We start from the raw sequence: 22,157 nt of genomic DNA on the forward strand, positions 1-22,157 counted from the left end.
ACTCACCTGAAGAGGAGATTCCGGACTAGGGAAGTCTTCCTCTCCCGCCCGCATGTCTGTACTTTCCCAGAAATAGAACAGCATGTACTCGGTCAAGGTAGCACGTGAGAAAATGGTGAGAAAAAATGCCATTTCCTTTTCAGAAGTCTGGCCTGGGGACGTTGAGGTTTGCCAGAGATCTGGCCACCTATTTGGTAACGTGAGGAGCGGTCGCGTGGCTTTGGCACACACAGGGTGTCCCCGGGCACTTCCGTTGTCCTGACTGTAAACAATGGCTTTGTATGTGCGCACGCGGCGCGGTGACGTCCATAAACTTCCCCGCTTGCGAAATGCTTCACGCTGTATATATTTAAGGCTTGGCAGGGCTCCACCACTTCACTGCAGCCAGCCCGGCAGGCACAAACACTTACACACTGAAAAGGAGCTCGCGTATTTGTCTTTATTGTTCTTTTCGTCTGCCAGTTTTTTCGTGGATTATTTTTTGTTGTTATACTTATTTTGGAAACAAACTAGTGGGTGCATTTGGGATTGCCACCTATCGACGCGTTTACATCGAACAGGAACACCGTCGACTTCGAGCAGCGATCTCTTGGTGGAAGCCCCGTGTGATCGTCCTCCCTGTTTAGAAGGAGCGAAGAAGAAGAAGGGGTGCGACCACGGCCTGGGATGGTAGCACTAGTGTCCCCCCTGCGGCCCCTGGACGTGGCCCCCAGCTCGGGGCTCCTGTGCTCTGCCTGCGGGTTCCTGCTCATCCAGCCCAAGCAGACCGAGTGCGGGCACCGCTACTGCAGCCCCTGCGTGCAAGGGCTCTTCAGGTGAGCGCGGAAGGCGGAAGTCTGGCTGTGGGTGTGCTGCACTGTAACTGTATTTATATAGCGCTTAGTACCAGTGACGAGGCATTGAAGCACTATTAGTGAATGCAGTAAACACTATGGTCCCCAGTGTGACCGGTGTTTCCTAATTCGCCCAGATGTGAGCTCTACAGCACAACACCAGCCCTACTACTTCTTACCTTGCTTCTACCCCCCCCAACCATGTATATTCACCACCAATTATGAGTTCGTTCCTTTATAACGATTGACACAGACACTAACCTCTATCCCCTCACATTGCATCTTGTCAAAACACTGTCAACTGTTTTGTAAATCTGTACGTCTTGTAATAAAACGTGTTCTTTTTTTAAGCGCTCTAATACCTTTGGGTAATTTCCGCGCTATATAAAAATGCCTAAATAAATATCGCATTCACGATTCCTCACCCTCCGGACGTTTCACCACCACTTTCTGCGTGCATTAAATTATTACATGCACCACTAAAGACGTCACACCACCAACCACATCACTGATGGGGGGATACTGTGCAGCCAGGAAAGGCGCTGTTGGCATGTGTTAAGATCTGTTCTCGATCTCATCTATGTCCTCCTCATGCCAACTGTGAGACTGCCTACCCCAGTGCATTCTGGTAATTGCAGTCTCGGTGAAGGAGAACAGGCAATCAAGGCCCCCACTGTTCCCAGGTGGCGAGTGTATAACATGCCTGCGCTGACTAATGTAGGACTGAATTGCTGAGTCATTCCCTCTCATGCGTCTTTGGCAGTGACTAATCTGCACTCACTGTCTAATGATCAGGGGCGGAGCTAGTGACGTGTCAGAATGCCTTACTGCTTGATGACGTTTATTTATATTCCAGTGCTCAGTTTATTAAGCAAACAACGTCATCACCAAAGGAAGACATAGGGCGTTAGGCATTATAAAAGTTAACAACGGTGTGACCTTAAACATCCCCTGTAAGAGTCCCTCCCTAACAGACTTACCTACACATAGCGCCTACTTTAGGCGCAACATCCCAGAGGCTTCACTGGTCAGGTCATCTCTCGCTGCCTTTAAATGGCGTCATTCGAGGTGCTGTGCAGGGGCGCCATTAGCGGTGCTATGAAAAGTCCTCCATGACGTCCTAGAGAGACACCTCTGATGTCATATCTGGGGTGCATGACGTCATCCACAAAGCCTTCAGTGTGGGGCGGGGTTTGGCCTTTTTGAAGGTGCTAGACGGAGGAACGCTGAGGAATAGAGAAGGAAGTGTGTGATGGGGGGCTGGGGGTCCCGAGGCTTCCAGGTCGAAGACCACGTCACACATGGTATGTATGTGTAGGCTGTAAGCATTTTGTTAAGGTTTTTCTGGCGTGTACATGTTTCAAACATTATGTCCAAATGGCTTCTCCAATCCAAACCTCTCCTCTGTCCCCTCATGCAGGAAAGAAGAGGAGGTGAACTGCTTGGTGTGCGAGGAGAAGCTGAGCCCCAGCAAGGTAAGAGCCCCCCCCCCCGCGAGCACCGCTTTGTTATTCTTATCCCCCCCCCCCCACCCACACGCCCCTCCGCCTTGCCCGGGAGTCCCGGGGATGCAGACTCATCAGGCGTTGCTTTATATTTTGTAGGTTTGATTAAAAAGAAGCGCCCCCGCCCCCCCCCCCCCTCCCCGTTTGTGGTCGGGTGATGCGCCCACGATCAACACGTGAATTGTTCTGCGCCCCACCTGGCACTGAAGGGGTGAGATGGAAAGATGTGAGGCCTTATTCAGACAGTTTCAGTTTCCATTTGACCTGTTCTCTTAGCTCCACCACCATCAGCACAGCGCTCGCTCATTCTCGCTATGAATAGCGCATTGACAGGCCAAGAAGGCGCTAGTTTCATGTAGTGTATGCAGCAGTCCTGCGCCCTCAGCAGGAACAGAGAGAGAAAGGGGGCGACAGAGGCCCCCTGGACCACTCGAGGTTGCCAGCCCGCGGTCTCCGGCCTCACCCTTTGCTGTGTCCTTCTCCCTCTTTCTTCCACCTTTGGTTTTCCTTCCTCCCCGCTTCCGAATTTTCTCTCTCCTGTCAGTTCACCCGCTGCTTTTCTCGCTTTTTGGTCTTCTGTACTTTTCTCTCCTTCCTTCTTCCTCATCTTCACCTGTCACTTCTCCAAGAACAGAAATAAGGTGTCCTCCTCACCCACCCTGGTGCCCTCATCACCCACCCTGGTGCCCTCATCACCCACCCTCGTGCCCTTCCCACCCTCCCTGGTGCCCCCCTCACCCACCCTGGTGTCCCCCTCACCCTCCCTGGTGCCCTCATCACCCACCCTGGTGCCCTCCTCACCCTCCCTGGTGCCCTCATCACCCTCCCTGGTGCCCTCCTCACCCTCCCTGGTATCCTCATCACCCACCCTGGTGCCCTCCTCACCCTCCCTGGTATCCTCATCACCCACCCTGGTGCCCTTCTCACCCTCCCTGGTGCCCTTCTCACCCTCCCTGGTATCCTCATCACCCACCCTGGTGCCCTCCTCACCCACCCTGGTGCCCTCCTCACCCTCCCTGGTATCCTCATCACCCACCCTGGTGCCCTTCTCACCCTCCCTGGTGCCCTTCTCACCCTCCCTGGTATCCTCATCACCCACCCTGGTGCCCTCCTCACCCACCCTGGTGTCCTCCACACCCACCCTGGTGCCCTTCTTACCCTCCCTGGTGCCCTTCTCACCCTCCTTGGTGCCCTTCTCACCCTCCCTGGTGCCCTCCTCACCCACCCTGGTATCCTCATCACCCACCCTGGTGCCCTCATCACCCACCCTGGTATCCTCATCACCCACCCTGGTATCCTCATCACCCACCATGGTGCCCTTCTCACCCACCCTGGTGTCCCCCCTCAGCCACCCTGGTGCGCTCCTCACCCTCCCTGGTGCGCTCCTCACCCACCCTGGTGTCCTCCACACCCACCCTGGTGCCCTCATCACCCACCCTGGTGCCCTCATCACCCACCCTGGTGCCCTCCTCACCCTCCCTGGTATCCTCATCACCCACCCTGGTGCCCTTCTCACCCTCCCTGGTGCCCTTCTCACCCTCCCTGGTATCCTCATCACCCACCCTGGTGCCCTCCTCACCCACCCTGGTGTCCTCCACACCCACCCTGGTGCCCTTCTTACCCTCCCTGGTGCCCTTCTCACCCTCCTTGGTGCCCTTCTCACCCTCCCTGGTGCCCTCCTCACCCACCCTGGTATCCTCATCACCCACCCTGGTGCCCTCATCACCCACCCTGGTATCCTCATCACCCACCCTGGTATCCTCATCACCCACCCTGGTGCCCTCATCACCCACCCTGGTATCCTCATCACCCACCCTGGTGCGCTCCTCACCCTCCCTGGTGCCCTCCTCACCCTCCCTGGTATCCTCATCACCCACCCTGGTGCCCTCATCACCCACCCTGGTGCCCTCCTCACCCACCCTGGTGCCCTCATCACCCACCCTGGTATCCTCATCACCCACCCTGGTATCCTCATCACCCACCCTGGTGCCCTCATCACCCACCCTGGTGCCCTCATCACCCACCCTGGTATCCTCATCACCCACCCTGGTATCCTCATCACCCACCCTGGTGCGCTCCTCACCCTCCCTGGTGCCCTCCTCACCCTCCCTGGTATCCTCATCACCCACCCTGGTGCCCTCATCACCCACCCTGGTGCCCTCCTCACCCACCCTGGTGCGCTCCTCACCCACCCTGGTATCCTCATCACCCACCCTGGTGCCCTCATCACCCACCCTGGTGCCCTCATCACCCACCCTGGTGCCCTCCTCACCCACCCTGGTGCGCTCCTCACCCACCCTGGTATCCTCATCACCCACCCTGGTGCCCTCATCACCCACCCTGGTATCCTCATCACCCACCCTGGTGCCCTCATCACCCACCCTGGTGCCCTCCTCACCCACCCTGGTGCCCTCCTCACCCACGCTGGTATCCTCATCACCCACCCTGGTGCCCTCCTCACCCACCCTGGTATCCTCATCACCCACCCTGGGGCCCTCCTCACCCACCCTGGTATCCTCATCACCCACCCTGGTATCCTCATCACCCACCCTGGGGCCCTCCTCACCCACCCTGGTATCCTCATCACCCACCCTGGTATCCTCATCACCCACCCTGGTGCCCTCATCACCCACCCTGGTGCCCTCATCACCCACCCTGGTGCCCTCCTCACCCACCCTGGTGCGCTCCTCACCCTCCCTGGTGCCCTCCTCACCCACCCTGGTATCCTTCTCACCCACCCTGGTGCCCTCCTCACCCACCCTGGTATCCTTCTCACCCTCCCTGGTATCCTCATCACCCACCCTGGTGCCCTCCTCACCCTCCCTGGTATCCTCATCACCCACCCTGGTGCCCTCATCACCCACCCTGGTGCCCTCCTCACCCACCCTGGTATCCTCATCACCCACCCTGGTGCCCTCCTCACCCACCCTGGTATCCTCCTCACCCACCCTGGTATCCTCATCACCCACCCTGGTATCCTCATCACCCACCCTGGTATCCTCATCACCCACCCTGGTGCCCTCATCACCCACCCTGGTGCCCTCCTCACCCACCCTGGTATCCTCATCACCCACCCTGGTGCCCTCATCACCCACCCTGGTGCGCTCCTCACCCACCCTGGTATCCTTCTCACCCACCCTGGTGCCCTCCTCACCCTCCCTGGTATCCTCATCACCCACCCTGGTGCCCTCCTCACCCACCCTGGTATCCTTCTCACCCACCCTGGTGCCCTCCTCACCCTCCCTGGTATCCTCATCACCCACCCTGGTGCCCTCCTCACCCACCCTGGTATCCTTCTCACCCACCCTGGTGCCCTCCTCACCCTCCCTGGTATCCTCATCACCCACCCTGGTGCCCTCATCACCCACCCTGGTGCCCTCCTCACCCACCCTGGTATCCTCATCACCCACCCTGGTGCCCTCCTCACCCACCCTGGTGCGCTCCTCACCCACCCTGGTATCCTCATCACCCACCCTGGGGCCCTCCTCACCCACCCTGGTGCGCTCCTCACCCACCCTGGTGCGCTCCTCACCCACCCTGGTATCCTCATCACCCACCCTGGTGCCCTCATCACCCACCCTGGTGCCCTCATCACCCACCCTGGTGCCCTCCTCACCCACCCTGGTGCCCTCATCACCCACCCTGGTATCCTCATCACCCACCCTGGGGCCCTCCTCACCCTCCCTGGTGCGCTCCTCACCCACCCTGGTATCCTCATCACCCACCCTGGTGCCCTCATCACCCACCCTGGTGCCCTCCTCACCCACCCTGGTGCCCTCCTCACCCACGCTGGTATCCTCATCACCCACCCTGGGGCCCTCCTCACCCACCCTGGTATCCTCATCACCCACCCTGGTGCCCTCATCACCCACCCTGGTGCCCTCCTCACCCACCCTGGTGCCCTCCTCACCCACCCTGGTGCCCTCATCACCCACCCTGGTATCCTCATCACCCACCCTGGTATCCTCATCACCCACCCTGGTGCCCTCATCACCCACCCTGGTATCCTCATCACCCTCCCTGGTATCCTCATCACCCACCCTGGTGCCCTCATCACCCACCCTGGTATCCTCATCACCCACCCTGGTGCCCTCATCACCCACCCTGGTATCCTCATCACCCACCCTGGTATCCTCATCACCCTCCCTGGTATCCTCATCACCCACCCTGGTGCCCTCATCACCCACCCTGGTATCCTCATCACCCACCCTGGTGCCCTCATCACCCACCCTGGTGCCCTCCTCACCCACTCTGGTGCCCTCCTCACCCTCCCTGGTATCCTCATCACCCGCCTTGTCCCCAATCCCAGGCCCTCTTTCGAACCCGACGCTTGTGACGCACAAGTGCCCTCGGGAAGTGACTCTAGGCGCTCCCACGAGGTCACAGCCCGAGTCTGCCGAGAAGGGGTCTCCGGGCTTGTCCCGGCACCACGATTCCCGCCAAAGGAGGTGCAGGCCAGGCCAGAGTTTCCGCAAACCAAAGGGGCAACGCGTCTGGGGGAACCCCCAGGTCCGGATGCCTCCCTCTCGGCATCTATTTCTGTCTCTCCCTCGCTCGCTGCCCTCTCTATATTTCCCTCTCCCTCTTCTGTGCCCGCTCTCTCTGCCTTTAGTTTGTGTCTCTCTCTCCCTCCATTTCTATCTCTGCCTCTATTACCGTCTCTTTTCAACGGCTACCTCTCTATTTCTCTGCCTCTGTCTGCTTCTCTCACATCCTCTCTGCCTGCGTCTGTCAGTCTGCATTTCCTTCTTTTTCTCTGCGACTCTTCTTTCTCTCTCTGTCTGTTTCTCTCTTTCACCCTCCATTCACTTGCTTATCCCACTGTGTCTGTCTGCCTTTCTCTCTGCCCCTCTATTTAATCAGTCTCTCTATTGTGTTCTCTGCCTCCATTTTGCTTTCTGACCCCTCACTCTCTCTGGATTATCTATCTATCTATCTATCTATCTATCTATCTATCTATCTATCTATCTATCTATCTATCTATCTATCTATCTATCTATCTATCTATCTATCTATCTATCTATCTATCTATCTATCTATCTGTCTGTCTATCTGTCTGTCTGTCTGTCTGTCTGTCTGTCTGTCTGTCTGTCTGTCTGTCTGTCTGTCTGTCTGTCTGTCTGTCTGTCTATCTATCTATCTATCTATCCCCCTCTATCTATCTATCTATCGCCCTCTATCTATCTATCTATCGCACTCTATCTATCGCCCTCTATCTATCTATCTATCTATCTATCTATCTATCTATCTATCTATCTATCTATCTATCTATCTATCTATCGCTATCTATCTATCTATCTATCTATCTATCTATCTATCTATCTATCTATCTATCTATCTATCTATCTATCTATCCCCCTCTATCTATCTATCTATCGCCCTCTATCTATCTATCTATCTATCGCCCTCTATCTATCTATCGCCCTCTATCTATCTATCTATCTATCTATCTATCTATCTATCTATCTATCTATCTATCTATCTATCTATCTATCTATCTATCTATCTATCTATCTATCTATCTATCTATCTATCTATCTATCCACACACACACAAACTTTGGATGGAAACACAGAAACAGCATTTTATCATTACCTTAATAGGGGATGTCCAATGTTGTTATTTTTCTGCACTCTGTCTTCTTGAAATAGGGGCTCTTTTAATAAATGCCCCAATGGTGTCACATGGATTTCATGAAAATAATGAAACTCGACATTCTCGTGACAATTAAGCAGCCCTTGTTTTCACCATGCCTGAATTACGTTTAAATGAGTTAGGATGTTTTTTCCACGCAGCATCATTCAGGGACCTTTACCAGTGGGGACATTGATGGATTCTGGACTAAGCTTTCACTTTAATAATACCAGAGTAATATCTGAATACAGCAGGCAGCTGTGCAGCTGCCCTCTCCATAGTGCCTGCCCTTGCACTGTACTACGTGTAGCTTGTTGTATTAGTTAGTGCTGAACCACATTTGTTTTATTCAAGCCTGTAAATTATGCGGCTGGTGGTGGAATGTATGGTAAATGTAAATGTAAATTGATACTTGTATAGCGCACTACTCACCCGCAAGAGTCTCAAGGCACTTGTACGAATACCGCTGTGGAAACCATCCTGGCTTTCCCTGTGAGGTGTCCACTCCTGGGCACCCCCAAGGTTGAGGCCAGGCATCCTTAGCGTTGTGGGGGCCGTTGTGGAGATTAAGCAAGCTATTGCCCAGAGATGCAGAGTGGGACTCCATGATTGGAATAGGCACCGAAGGCAAGAATTATCAGGTCTGTGGAATTTTGAGCCCAAGACCCGCCGAGGCGGGGAATTGAACCCTGGTCCCGGGCTAGACCTCTGCATCAGGGTCTCCCGCTCTAACCATTGAGCCACACTTCTCTCTATGGTAAGCGTGGTATATCCATGTCCACGTTGAAAACGCCCCATGGCAGCACAATCTGTTTTTTGACCAGTAACCCTACATATATAATGTCCTTTTTTTCCAGAATATATTCACCCAACTCATACATCTCACCCACCTTATTGACCCAAAGCTGCAGGGGGTAGAAATGGGAAATATTTGTAATCCTGCCCTGTATTCAAGTTCTAACCCTGTTCCAGGGTTGCTGTCTTTTAACACTTCACCTTTTCTCTTCCCAGTTCCACAACGACAGAGCTGCAGAGAACGACGCGCTCGCCAGTGAGGTGAAATGCCCACACGTCGGCTGCAGTTGGCAAGGGCGCCTCAAAACCTACCTGGTGAGTGAATGTTTGCGTGCCATTGTTCTGCACATGATCTCCCTAGAGAGTGAGAGGGAGCTCACATACACCAGGCCACCTACATATAGGGTAAGAGGGAGCTTACCCACATCAGACATCCTACATAGAGTGTGAGAGGGAGCTCACCTACACCAGGCCACCTACATGTGGGGTAAGAGGGAGCTTACCCACACCAAGCCTATGGTGCAGGGTGTGAGAGGGAGCTCACATACACCAGGCCACCTACATATAGGGTAAGAGGGAGCTTACCCACATCAGACATCCTACATAGAGTGTGAGAGGGAGCTCACCTACACCAGGCTACCTAGGTATATGGTAAGAGGGAGCTCACCCACACCAAGCCTATGGTGCAGGGTGTGAGAGGGAGCTCACATACACCAGGCCACCTACATATAGGGTAAGAGGGAGCTTACCCACATCAGACATCCTACATAGAGTGTGAGAGGGAGCTCACATACACCAGGCTACCTAGGTATATGGTAAGAGGGAGCTCACCCACACCAAGCCTATGGTGCAGGGTGTGAGAGGGAGCTCACATACACCAGGCTACCTAGGTATATGGTAAGAGGGAGCTCACACACTCCAAGCCCAAGGTGCTGGGTGTGAGAGGGAGCTCACACACACCAGACTACCTAGGTATATGGTAAGAAGGAGCTCACACACTCCAAGCCCAAGGTGCTGGGTGTGAGAGGGAGCTCACATACACCAGACTACCTAGGTATATGGTAAGAGGGAGCTCACACACTCCAAGCCCAAGGTGCTGGGTGTGAGAGGGAGCTCACATACACCAGGCTACCTAGGTATAGGGTAAGAGGGAGCTCACACACTCCAAGCCCAAGGTGCTGGGTGTGAGAGGGAGCTCACATACACCAGGCTACCTAGGTATATGGTAAGAGGGAGCTCACACACTCCAAGCCCATGGTGCTGGGTGTGAGAGGGAGCTCACATACACCAGGCTACCTAGGTATTAATTAATTAATTGTGGGTTTCTAACGAGCTAGAATCGACTCCTGAAGGAGTATCTCTGCGCTATAGACCGCTGGGGAACCCGTCCTGGCTTTCCCTGTGAGATGGTTCCTACTGGGTATCTCCAAGGTGAAACCAGGCATCCCCGGCGTATGTGGGGGGCCGTTGTGGAGATGAGGCAAGCTAATGCCCAGAGTTGCCGAGTGTGATCCCTAGTTAGAGTAGGCACCGAGGTGAGAATTATCGAGTCCGCTGACCCTGGTCCAAGATCCTGCTGCGTCGGGAATTGAACCCTGGTCCCGGGCCGTCCTCTGCTCCCGGGTCTGCCGCCTCTAACCAGTGAGCCACACCACTATATGGTAAGAGGGAGCTCACACACTCCAAGCCCATGGTGCTGGGTGTGAGAGGGAGCTCACATACACCAGACATCCTACATAGAGAGTGTGAGAGGGAGCTCACATATACCAGGCTACCTAGGCACAGCGTGTGAGAGAGAGTTAAACCACACCAGGCCACCAAGGCACAATTGTGAGAGGGACCCCACCCACACCAGCCTGACTGTCTTTTTTCTCCCTGTGCCATTAGAGTTCCCATCAGCAAGAATGCAGCTTTATGCCCGAACCCTGCCCCAATGCCAACTTTGGGTGCAGATTTGTGAGTGCCCAGAAGGGCATGAAGATGCACCTGAGCGACGAGTGCCTGTGGAGGATGGTGCCATGCCAGTACTGTGCGGCCCCGGTCTCTTTCAGCCTCTTGAAGGTATGTATCAGTACTGGTGAAGGGCGTGACACTGGGGCATCACCATACTATTCGAAACAAACCAACCCTTTGCATCTTCTGTGCATAGCTGATACTCTTGCCCATGGTACCCTCACATCTTCTAGGGTGGTGTATGCCTAATATTCTCACCCATTGACACCCTCACATCTTCTGTGGCAGTGCACAGCTAATACTCTATCTCCCTATGGCTCCCTCACATCTTCTATGGCAGTGCATGGCTAATACTCTACCATCCTATGGCACTCTGGCATCTTCTGTGATAGCACATCAACCCATGACACCCTCACGTCGTCTGTGGCACTGCATAGCTGCACCATCACATCTTTTATGGCTAATGCTCTCCCACCCTGTCGCACCATCACATCTTCTGCGGTAGCGCATGGCTAATACTCTTTCCCCATTGTGCTCTCACATTCTCTGTGGTAGTGTGTGCCTAATACTCTCACCCTATGGAACCCTCACAGCTTCTGTGTCAGTTCATGGCTAATACACTCTTTAAATGACGCCCTCACATCTTCTGCACTAGCCCATGGCTAATACTGTTTACTCCATGGGACTCTCACATGTTCTGTGTAACAGAAGTGCACAGGTACTACTGTAACTCTCTATGGCTCTCTAACATCTTCTGTGGCACACCCTCCTCATCTGTGTCACACCCTCCTCTTCTGGGGCACCCCTCCTCTTCTGGGGCACACCCTCCTCTTCTGGGGCACACCCTCCTCTTCTGGGACACACCCTCCTCTTCTGTGGCACACCCTCCTCTTCTACGGCACACCCATGTCTTCTGCGGCACACCCATGTCTTCTGCGGCACACACTCTTCTACGGCACACACTCTTCTGCGGCACACTCTCCTCTTCTGCGGCACACTCTCCTCTTCTGCGGCACATTCTTCTCTTCTGTGGCACACCCTCCTCTTCTGTTACACACTCTCCTCTTCAGTTGCACACTCTCCTCTTCTCTGGCACACCCTCTTCTTCTGTGGCAAGCTCTCCTCTTCTGTGGCACACTCTCCTCTTCTCTGGCACACCCTCTTCTTCTGTGGCAAGCTCTCCTCTTCAGTTGCACACTCTCCTCTTTTGTGGCACACCCTCCTCTTCTGTGGCACACCCTCCTCTTCTGTGGCACACCCTCCTCATCTGTGGCACACTCTCCTCTTCTGTGGCACACCCTCCTCTTCTGTGGCACACCCTCCTCATCTGTGGCACACTCTCCTCTTCTGTGGCACACCCTCCTCTTCTGTGGCACACCCTCCTCTTCTGTGGCACACCCTCCTCTTCTGTGGCACACCCTCCTCTTCTGTGGCACTCCCTCCTCTTCTGTGGCACTCCCTCCTCTTCTGTGGCACTCCCTCCTCTTCTGTTACACACTCTCCTCTTCAGTTGCACACTCTCCTCTTCTGTGGCACACTCTCCTCTTCTGTGGCACACCCTCCTCTTCTGTGGCACACCCTCCTCTTCTGTGGCACACCCTCCTCTTCTGTGGCACACCCTCCTCTTCTGTGGCACTCCCTCCTCTTCTGTGGCACTCCCTCCTCTTCTGTGGCACTCCCTCCTCTTCTGTGGCACTCCCTCCTCTTCTGTTACACACTCTCCTCTTCAGTTGCACACTCTCCTCTTCAGTTGCACACCCTCCTCTTCTGTGGCACACCCTCCTCTTCTGTGGCACACCCTCCTCTTCTGTGGCACTCCCTCCTCTTCTGTGGCACTCCCTCCTCTTCTGTGGCACTCCCTCCTCTTCTGTGGCACTCCCTCCTCTTCTGTTACACACTCTCCTCTTCAGTTGCACACTCTCCTCTTCAGTTGCACACTCTCCTCTTTTGTGGCACACCCTCCTCTTCTGTGGCACACCCTCCTCTTCTGTGGCACACCCTCCTCTTCTGTGGCCCACCCTCCTCTTCTGTGGCACTCCTTCCTCTTCTGTGGCACTCCCTCCTCTTCTGTGGCACTCCCTCCTCTTCTGTGGCACTCCCTCCTCTTCTGTGGCACTCCCTCCTCTTCTGTGACACACCCTCCTCTTCAGTGACACACCCTCCTCTTCTGTGGTTGTGCATAGCTGATACTTTGGCCCTCTCAACTCTTCCTTGGCAGTGAATAGAGAGTACTCTAGTATCCTATGGCACACTTGTGTCTTCTACAGTCCCTAGCGCATACTCTGTCACTGGAGGCTTTTGTTATAATTAGGTTCTTTTGTTTTCCATAGGATCACATGTGCAGCCCCACTGGTCAGAAAGACATCTCATTACATGGCCCTTTGATGGCAAGAAAAGCTGAGGTAAGGACACGTTACAGCACATAATACATTGTTTGCTCCAGTGCTAGACAGCTGAGGACTGGCATTCCACCAGTATCCAGATAGTTCCACCTCTCCTGGCTCATGGAAGCGCTCTCCACAGGGCTGGTGCTGAAATAGGTGCACTGCAGCTAGCTGCCTTACCATACCACCACAGATGGTGGCAAGTGGCGACAAATGACTAAAGGCGCACCCACGCAATGACATGTTTTTTGTTTGTGGCTCTGAATATTCTTGCACCAGAGTAGGCTGTTGAGAAGAAATCAGAGCCTGAAGGTGTTAAAAGCTCTTGATCTCCTAGGTTTTAAGGAAGCCTTTTAAAATTGGTACAATCTTGCTAAATACATTGCTTAAATATAAATAATGTATTCAATGTGTAAACACAGGCCTAAAGTAGGGGCGAGGGTATCTGGTGTAATTGCCTCTAGCGTAACTACTTATAATACCTCAAAATAGCTCCTAATTATGTGTAATCGTGTGAGAAGTGTAATCCAGCATTTAGAGCTGTTTTCTTGGTGGAAAATACACCCGCATGTGCTAAGAAAAAAAAGAAAATGCTACAGGACACGAACAGCAGTAGCCAGCAGCCGCTTGCTCTATCTTTGTTTGTTGTTTCTGTTCTCCTGCGGTAGGATTTTTGCCCCAAATTAATCTTAATTACTCTAGCTGGCGTAATTGCATAACTTCGGTAATTTCGCATCACAAGAGTAATGCGTATACAGAAATGACTCCAATTACTCTGGTGTAATTAAAATTTTGCCCAGGCCAATTTGAAGGAACAGATATTTAGTTCTAAAAAAATACTGTGGCTGGCCCATTGACCCTCGGCAGTCTGACAGGTCAGCAATGTAAAAGTAGCATACAAATCGAAGAAATTGGCATTTTCTAGTAAACAATCTAGGAAACCAGCAGTAAAACCTGTCGGGCCTGAAGCAGCCCCATCTGCTGTTGAAAGAGATGGTTGCACATCTTCAACCCTTCCTTTAGGGACAGTAAGGGCCTTATATAGAGGTTTGCAGATGGGATACTCTGTCAAAATGTGGTGGATATCCTATATTCCGTATTACACAATGACCGTAGACTATAATGAACATGTAGTTTGTCGCACACGACAGCCTCGAAGCTTGTGACAGAGTATCCCTTCCGCCAAATTCTAAAAAGGCCCTAAGTGCCAATTGCATCCATAAAGAATCGCTACTGTGATTGGCAGGGACTTCCGCATAAGGATAGCCAGGCATGGTCTTTATGGCCGAATAAAGCTTGATGATGATGATAGCCAGGCAGACAAGCTAGGTTTGTGTTAAAAAACAGAAGAAACTAATACTCAAGCGTTTTCCTTGCAGGCATCAGCAGAGTCGTTTTCCAAGATGGACGAACAGTCCAGGCTCTCTCTCCATAGCCTGCTGGAATCGGCGGAGATGCAAAGAAAGGTGCGTATTACACCCCTATAAAAACACCTGATTTTGGAATATGTGGAAAGGGACAGACCCGGTAGCGGGCGACACAAATAACAAGTCCTGCGGTTTTCCACCGGTCAGAGACCACCTAGTCAGCAGACCGTAGAAAGTTCACTTACTTCATTTACAAATGTAGGCCACTTTTTTACTTTCCACTTTGTAAAAAGGGGCCACTTTTGTCTGGGACCCGGGCCTAATTTTTGTTGCAGTCCGACCATGATGAGGGCAGACCTTTCTTAAACTAATGAGACCAGTTTTGTGTTGTACTCATAGGGTGAGGGTCTCAAGGCGTTGCAGCGTTTAATGTTCCATTGCTCAACCTAGAAGCGTGGACATTGTGATCATGAGTAGAGTGTAGATAGTCACAAGGTGCTTATGAGTAAATGCCCGACTCCCAGGGAGTCATAGAAGTCCGTCTGGAGCACAGATGTGCCTCAGGAGCAGAGGCCTAGGTAGGGCACAAGGTTCACAGGACGCAGAAGCCTTCAGGGCCATCAGAAGACAGGTCAGTCCGAGATCATAGAGGAGAAATCGCGCACTGCTAGTTTTTGCAGGCACCAGAATACACCACCGAATACTACAGATCAGAACACAACATTCAAAAAACAAACACACACAGAATACTACAATTCACCAGTATTTAAAATGTAAAACACTCTCTCTCCCTTTGTCACCCCCATACTTGCATCTGTGAATAGCACTTACAGAGCTACACTAAAGTCAATTACACATACTATGTAAGTAACTTGGATCATACAACTATCAACAATTCACTTACACAAATATACAGATAACATACACAACTACCCATTGCCGTCAGACATTATATATAAGATAGGTGGCACACACACAGCCATGGACAGCATACTTACAACTGTGTAACCTACTCACGCACCTGGCAAAAGATGACCATGTACAGCTGACAGGCTACCAAACGAAAACACAACAGTGTGTATAAGAGGCAGATTGCATAGGTAAACATTACCAAACATAACTGACACAAAACTATACTAATAAATAACACACCACACATGCATAGTGACGTATACCTGATATACAGACATCACCATCTCAAAAAATAAAACCATTATTAAATGTCTGCCATTCAAATAAAAAAAAAAATCAGCCAACCAATCATCACATAGCTCGGTCTGAATGAGGGTTTATTGGTCAGGAAAAAAATGTTTTGTAATATTTGTCCAGAAGCATAGGTTAGACGCGCCATCTTCTGTTTGATGTCTGGGTGATATTAAGGTGGTGTGTCCTCTCTTTCTCCTCCAGGCACACGGCGAAGGTCTGAAGAGCGGCCCAAGGGAAAGCAGTGAACCCCACCTGGTCACGCTGCTCTCCGAGGTCTACCATCTCAACGCACGGCTGGACAAGCAAGAAACGGTCAACACCAACTTCAAGCAGCTGGTCATGGGCAAGCTGGTCTCCCTGACTGGCTCAGTCAGCAGGATCAACCACTCTGATACACCCGACGCCACCTGCCGACAGCAGGGCGAGCAGAAGGTGGACAGCTTGGAGAAGGTGGTGTCCGTCCTCAGGCAGGACCTACAGAGACAGATGCTCCTCATGGAGGCGCTGCAACACCGGTGCCTGGAGTATGAGAAAGTCATCCAGGGCCTCCAGAGCCGAAGTGGCCAATCACAGAGGCCGCAGGAACCCGTCAGCGCCAACGGGATCCTGGTTTGGAAGATCGAGAACGTGGCATCCCTTCTAAGGGCGGCCCGAGCTGAACAGCGGACCTCATATTACTCCCCCTCTTTCTGCACACACCCTTTTGGTTACCGGCTCTGTTGCCGCCTCTACCCAAATGGTGATGGCAGTGGCAAGGGTACCCATGTTTCCCTCTTCCTGGTGCTGATGCGGGGCGACTATGATGACGTGCTACGATGGCCCTTCCAGCAAAAAGTCACCTTCCTGGTGCTCGACCAGACCCCGCATCAGAAGCCGTTCCGTGAGTCCTTTGTGCCGGACACCTCAAGCGCCTCCTTCCACAAGCCAAAGAGTCACATGAACGTGGCCAGTGGAAGCCCCCAGTTCTTGAAACACAACCAGCTGATGGCCTCCTCCAGCCCCTACCTCAAAAATGACACATTCTACATCAAAGTAATCATTGACCCATCGGGGCTTGACATCTGACCTGCAGAACCTCAGGTTCGTGAGGGATGGAGGACCTTCAGATTGGGTCTACAGACCTCAGCATCCCAGAGATGCAGAAGCTTCAACGTCTCCATCACTAGCTCTGAGAAGGACCATGCCCGCTGGCATCTGTGTTACTTCAAGCAGACTCCTCAGCCTAGTGTGTGGACAGTTTGAGGCACCGGGACACAAGAACTGAAAGAGGCACAAATGAATCTCCCATGACTGCTGTAGAAGACTGGTTCACTGCCATGCCTAAGTGAAGGGTCAAGAGTACCTGGCAGGTGCCTGGACCTCTCTCAAGAAAGCATGAGCTAAAATATACCTCAGGACTATTTAAAAAAATGTTTACAACTGTCTTTAAAATCATGTTATTATTGCACTGACATTGACTCCCACTTTCCTGGACATTATACCTCATTTAAACTTTTTTCAATGACAAGTCTTTTGTAGAAAGCCAGGTGGAAATTCTGTTGAAATTCCGACTCTGCTTCTTCCTGCCTCTGCTGTGATCTTAGATACTACAGCCAGATTTTGTGTTATCGCCTTAGGGTTCAATCACTAAGGGGTAAACAGGGATTGATTTATATCATCCTGAAACTTTGGTCGGAAGAGACTTCCCACCCAGAACTCTGCGGGTTATCTAGTCAAGGCAGGTGTTTTTTGGGTGGGTGGTTATTAGAAGAGGAAACCCTACATATGTGAAAAGGGCCATTTCATATAAAAAATGCTTCAAGTATTAGAAGAGTCTTCAAAGTTGTCAACATTTTGCACTGAGAATTAAGAAGAATAGAAAATCTAAACAGCCCGATCCAAACACATTTCATATAAACGGAAGCACTTGCTGATGTGTAGAATTGGATAGCACAATCCCTAAACCTTGACACAAAATCCATTATTGCACGTTCATATGCTGGACCACTTCAGCCTGTACATGTTGAATCTAGAAGTATCGCTACTTGTTTTTTATATTTATTTATTAATGTGACGTATTTATTAAACAATATTTATTTTGACAGCTATTGCATTTTTTGAATGTTTTCATATATCTATGTTATTATGGGTTCATGTTGGATGGAGGTTAAATGGCTTCATCATGCCGATGTGAGAATCTACAATGGAGCCCCAAGGGTGAATCACAACAGTCACAAGGGCTCTTCATAATTGCTTTCATAAAGTTTTGGTGGGAATCTACAATGGAAGCCCCAAGGGTGAATCCCAACAGTCACAAGGGCGCTTCATAAATGGTTTCATAAAGTCTTCGTGGGAATCTACAATGGGAACTCCAAGTGTGAATCCCAACAGTCACAAGGGCGCTTCATAAATGCTTTCATAAAGTCTCGGTGGGAATCTACAATGGGAACACCAAGGGTGAATCCCAACAGTCACAAGGGCTCTTCATAAATGCTTTCATAAAGTCTCGGTGGGAATCTACAATGGAAGCCCCAAGGGTGAATCACAACAGTCACAAGGGCGCTTCATAAATGCTTTCACAAAGTCTTGGTGGGAATCTACAATGGGAACACCAAGGGTGAATCCCAACAGTCACAAGGGCTCTTCATAAATGCTTTCATAAATTCTCGATGCTTTCATAAAGTCTTGGTGGGAATCTACAATGGGAACACCAGGAAAGAATCCCAACAGTCACAAGGGCGCTTCATAAATGCTTTCATAAAGTCTAGGTGGGAATCTACAATGGGAACACCAAGGGTGAATCCCAACAGTCACAAGGGCTCTTCATAAATGCTTTCATAAAGTCTCGGTGGGAATTACAATGTGAGCTCCAAGCGTGAATCCCAACAGTCACAAAGGCGCTTCATAAAAAGTTTCTTAAAGTCTCTGTGGGAATCTTCAATGGAATCCCCAAGGGTGAATCTCAACAGTCACAAGTCCGCTTCATAAATGTTTTCATAAATTCTCGGTGGGAATCTACAATGGGAGCTCCAAGGGTGAATCCCAACAGTCACAAGGGCTCTTCATAAATGCTTTCATAAATTCTCGGTGGGAATCTACAATGGGAGCTCCGAGGGCGAATCCCAACAGTCACAAGGGCTGTTCATAAATGCTTTCATAAAGCCTCGATGGGAATCTACAATGGGAACACCAAGGGTGGATCCCAACAGTCACAAGGGCGCTTCTTAAATGCTTTCATAAAGTCTTGGTGGGAATCTACAATGGAAACACCAAGGATGAATCCCAACAGTCACAAGGGCTCTTCATAAATGCTTTCATAAAGTCTCGGTGGGAATTACAATGGGAGCTCCAAGCGTCGATCCCAACAGTCACAAAGGCGCTTCATAAATAGTTTCATAAAGTCTCGGTGGGAATCTACAATGGAAGCCCCAAGAGTGAATCATCCAGAGTCACAAGGGTGATTCATAAATGCTTTCATAAAGTCTCGGTGGGAATCTATAATGGGAACACCAAGGGTGAATCCCAACAGTCACAAGGGCTCTTCATAAATGCTTTCATAAAGTCTCGGTGGGAATCTACAATGGGAACAGCAAGGGTGAATCCCAACAGTCACAAGGGCTCTTCATAAATGCTTTCATAAAGTCTCGGTGGGAATATACAATGGGAACACCAAGAAAGAATCCCAACAGTCACAAGGGCGCTTCTTAAATGCTTTCATAAAGTCTCGGTGGGAATCTACAATGGGAACACCAAGGGTGAATCCCAACAGTCACAAGGGTGCTTCATAAAGTCTCGGTGGGAATCTACAATGGGAACTCCAAGTGTGAATCCCAACAGTCACAAGGGCGCTTCATAAATGCTTTCATAAAGTCTCGGTGGGAATCTACAATGGGAACACCAAGGGTGAATCCATCAGTCACGAGGGCTCTTCATAAATGCTTTCATAAACTCTCGGTGGGAATTACAATGGGAGCTCCAAGCATGAATCCCAACAGTCACAAAGGCGCTTCATAAATAGTTTCATAAAGTCTCGGTGGGAATCTACAATGGAAGCCCCAAGGGTGAATCTCAACAGTCACAAGGGTGCTTCATAAATGGTTTCAAAAAGTCTCAGTGGGAATCTACAATGGGAGCTCCCAGGGTGAATCTCAACAGTCACAAGGGCTCTTCATAAATGCTTTCATAAAGTCTCGGTGGGAATCTACAATGGGAACACCAAGGGTGAATCCCAACAGACACAAGGGCTCTTCATAAATGCTTTCATAAAGTCTTGGTGGGAATATACAATGGGAACACCAAGGGTGGATCCCAACAGTCACAAGGGGTCTTCATAAATGCTTTCATAAAGTCTTGGTGGGAATCTACAATGGGAGCCCCAAGGGTGAATCCCAACATTCACAAAGACTCTTCATAATGCTATAAAGAAGCAAATGAGTTAGTGGCATAATGAGTAGAGCCTAAACTATAGAATCAAATTTCTTTATATAACAATTTTGATTTCACTAGGCTAGGTATACAGGTATACATAAACAAACAATTTATGCAACTTAAAAAATCTATGGCTGTACATACTATTTTGTTATAGATTCAGCAATCTAGTTTCTTTGGGTCACCCTGGGCCTCATGGTGGCAAAGAGGAACATAGGAAGGTTGTGGGGAGCAGAATCAACACCACAGCTCAAAGACTGGAAACAAGATATGGACTGGTGCATAGTGGCAGAAAGGGTAATCTATGAGGGTCGCTGTTGCCCCCGTAAGTGGGAAAGTATTTGGGGTCACTGGAATGAATACAAGGGTGCTGCGAGTCAGGGATGGGGTCCTCTGCAATGGGCGGGAATGTAGCCGCAACTGAATTTAGTGATGTAGACTTATGATACCGTCTAGTTTCAACTTGTGAGAAGTGGGGGGATCCGGTTTCTATTAGGCATATCTATAATAACTTGATACTACTGATTGGACTGTGATTTCTTGGGAAACATCCTTTACAACAAAACTTTTTCACGCAGTACCTTTACAACGCAAGTCGTTACAACGACTTGCGCTGGACGGCGCTGTAGGATAGGGAATAGTTCAATTTACTATCCAAAACCTTCCCTACTATCCACGGGGACTGGAGTTGGAATAGTAAATGAAACTATTCCACTATCCAGCGCCCCCAACGCAATTCGTTGCAACGGCTTGCTTTGTAAAACCTACGTTGTAAAGGTATGCATGGAAAAAGCATGCGTTGTAACGACATACATCCGATTTCTCTATCATCATATACTCATTAAAAAGATATGATAAAAAAACAACAATCCAATTTCTTAGGGGAATCCTAGTCCATAATGATTTTTCATATTATCCATCATACTGATGACACCTCCAACCGTCCACTTCTCATTTCTTTGAGACCACTTCCTGTCATCTCTGGGGCAGCACAGAATGGATCTTGTTAACAGTAAGCCTATTTGTCTTATTATCCTCTCACTTATGTGGGAGAGGTGTGGCGCCGCGGCCAGGGCGACTGACGCTGGAATCTGGGGACCACGGTTCGATCCCCGGCTCCGGCGGCAGGTTAGCCCAGCACCATGTGACTCTGGGCAATAGCTCGCTTAATCTTCCCGACGGCCCTCCAGCGCCTAGAGACCCTTACGGGTGATTGTGCGCTTTACAAATGTGGACTTTACTGTGTAAATTAATCTTCCCATGGTGGCTGGTGCAAGCATTTCAGACCTCCAGTTCTCTTTTTTGTCGTATCTATCTATCAATCTTTTTTCATTGAAAAGTAAAAAGTTAATTCACAGCATTTTATATTTCTCCATTAGGTTTATGTCCTCCATGCCCTCCATAAACTGCCATAGTAATAGTGTTATTTTTTTATTTTAATTTATATCAGATAAAAAAAAAAGTTTTGGATTGGCATGCAGACTCGGCAGCACTACCTTCACTCACTACATACCTCATACTCATTTCTTTAAGTAGAGTTTCAGAGCATTTGTAATCTGAGTTCTCGTGAAACCAGATCACCCTCAGTGAAGGCACTAGTTACCAATAGACTGCCTAGCACTTGCATGCATGTCACTACCTCACTTTGGACACATTTCCTGAAACAACAATCTCAGTCTCTGGCATTTAATTATAAAATGGCATGTTTTGGTCTCTTGTGCAGCAAAATGCAGTCATTACCTGGATTTCTTCTGAAAGGCTTGACCTGTGTCACATGACATTCCAAGTAGTACTCCTGGAAACCTGTATGTGGTTTATATTACTAAGCAGGCTTGTGGTTTGCAAAATAAGGTAAAAGAATGTTCAAGCAAAGTTCTAAATCGTTGCACATACTTTTTCTGGTGAATCGATCCCCTTGTCAGCCGACTGCTCAAGAGAAGTAGCCATAAAGGAGGACCACCTGGAATGAGTATACCTCTTGGTGGCCCGGGCTGAACCCCTGTACCCTGGCCGTCTGTCATCACTACCTCCTTAATTTTAAAGACAGCAATGCTATACTCTGTCTCTCAACAG

At 50.4% G+C, this 22,157-nt stretch overlaps 1 protein-coding gene across 1 annotated transcript; it reads left to right on the forward strand.

Annotated features, from left to right (window-relative positions):
* Positions 1–372: 372 nt before the first annotated feature.
* LOC144756286 (TNF receptor-associated factor 2-like) lies at positions 373–17,758 on the forward strand. Its single transcript, XM_078645946.1, has 7 exons — positions 373–815; positions 2,254–2,308; positions 8,984–9,082; positions 10,655–10,828; positions 13,051–13,122; positions 14,484–14,570; positions 15,879–17,758. Exons 1-7 carry the CDS (start codon positions 667–669, stop codon positions 16,740–16,742), a joined length of 1,500 nt encoding a protein of 499 aa, XP_078502072.1. The 5' UTR covers positions 373–666; the 3' UTR covers positions 16,743–17,758.
* The last annotated feature ends 4,399 nt before the right edge of the window (positions 17,759–22,157 follow it).

The sequence above is a fragment of the Lissotriton helveticus genome, chromosome 5_1 (assembly GCF_964261635.1).
Source record: "Lissotriton helveticus chromosome 5_1, aLisHel1.1, whole genome shotgun sequence".
Taxonomy (NCBI): domain Eukaryota; kingdom Metazoa; phylum Chordata; class Amphibia; order Caudata; family Salamandridae; genus Lissotriton; species Lissotriton helveticus.

What these genes read in the sequence shown, in the direction of transcription:
- LOC144756286 (XM_078645946.1), top strand. Translation starts at nt 667, where the DNA reads ATGGTAGCACTAGTGTCCCCCCTGCGGCCCCTGGACGTGGCCCCCAGC. An exon ending in TGCGTGCAAGGGCTCTTCAG is followed by an intron (nt 816 to 2,253) that starts GTGAGCGCGGAA and finishes CCCCTCATGCAG; the next exon opens with GAAAGAAGAGGAGGTGAACT. An exon ending in CGGCGGAGATGCAAAGAAAG is followed by an intron (nt 14,571 to 15,878) that starts GTGCGTATTACA and finishes TTTCTCCTCCAG; the next exon opens with GCACACGGCGAAGGTCTGAA.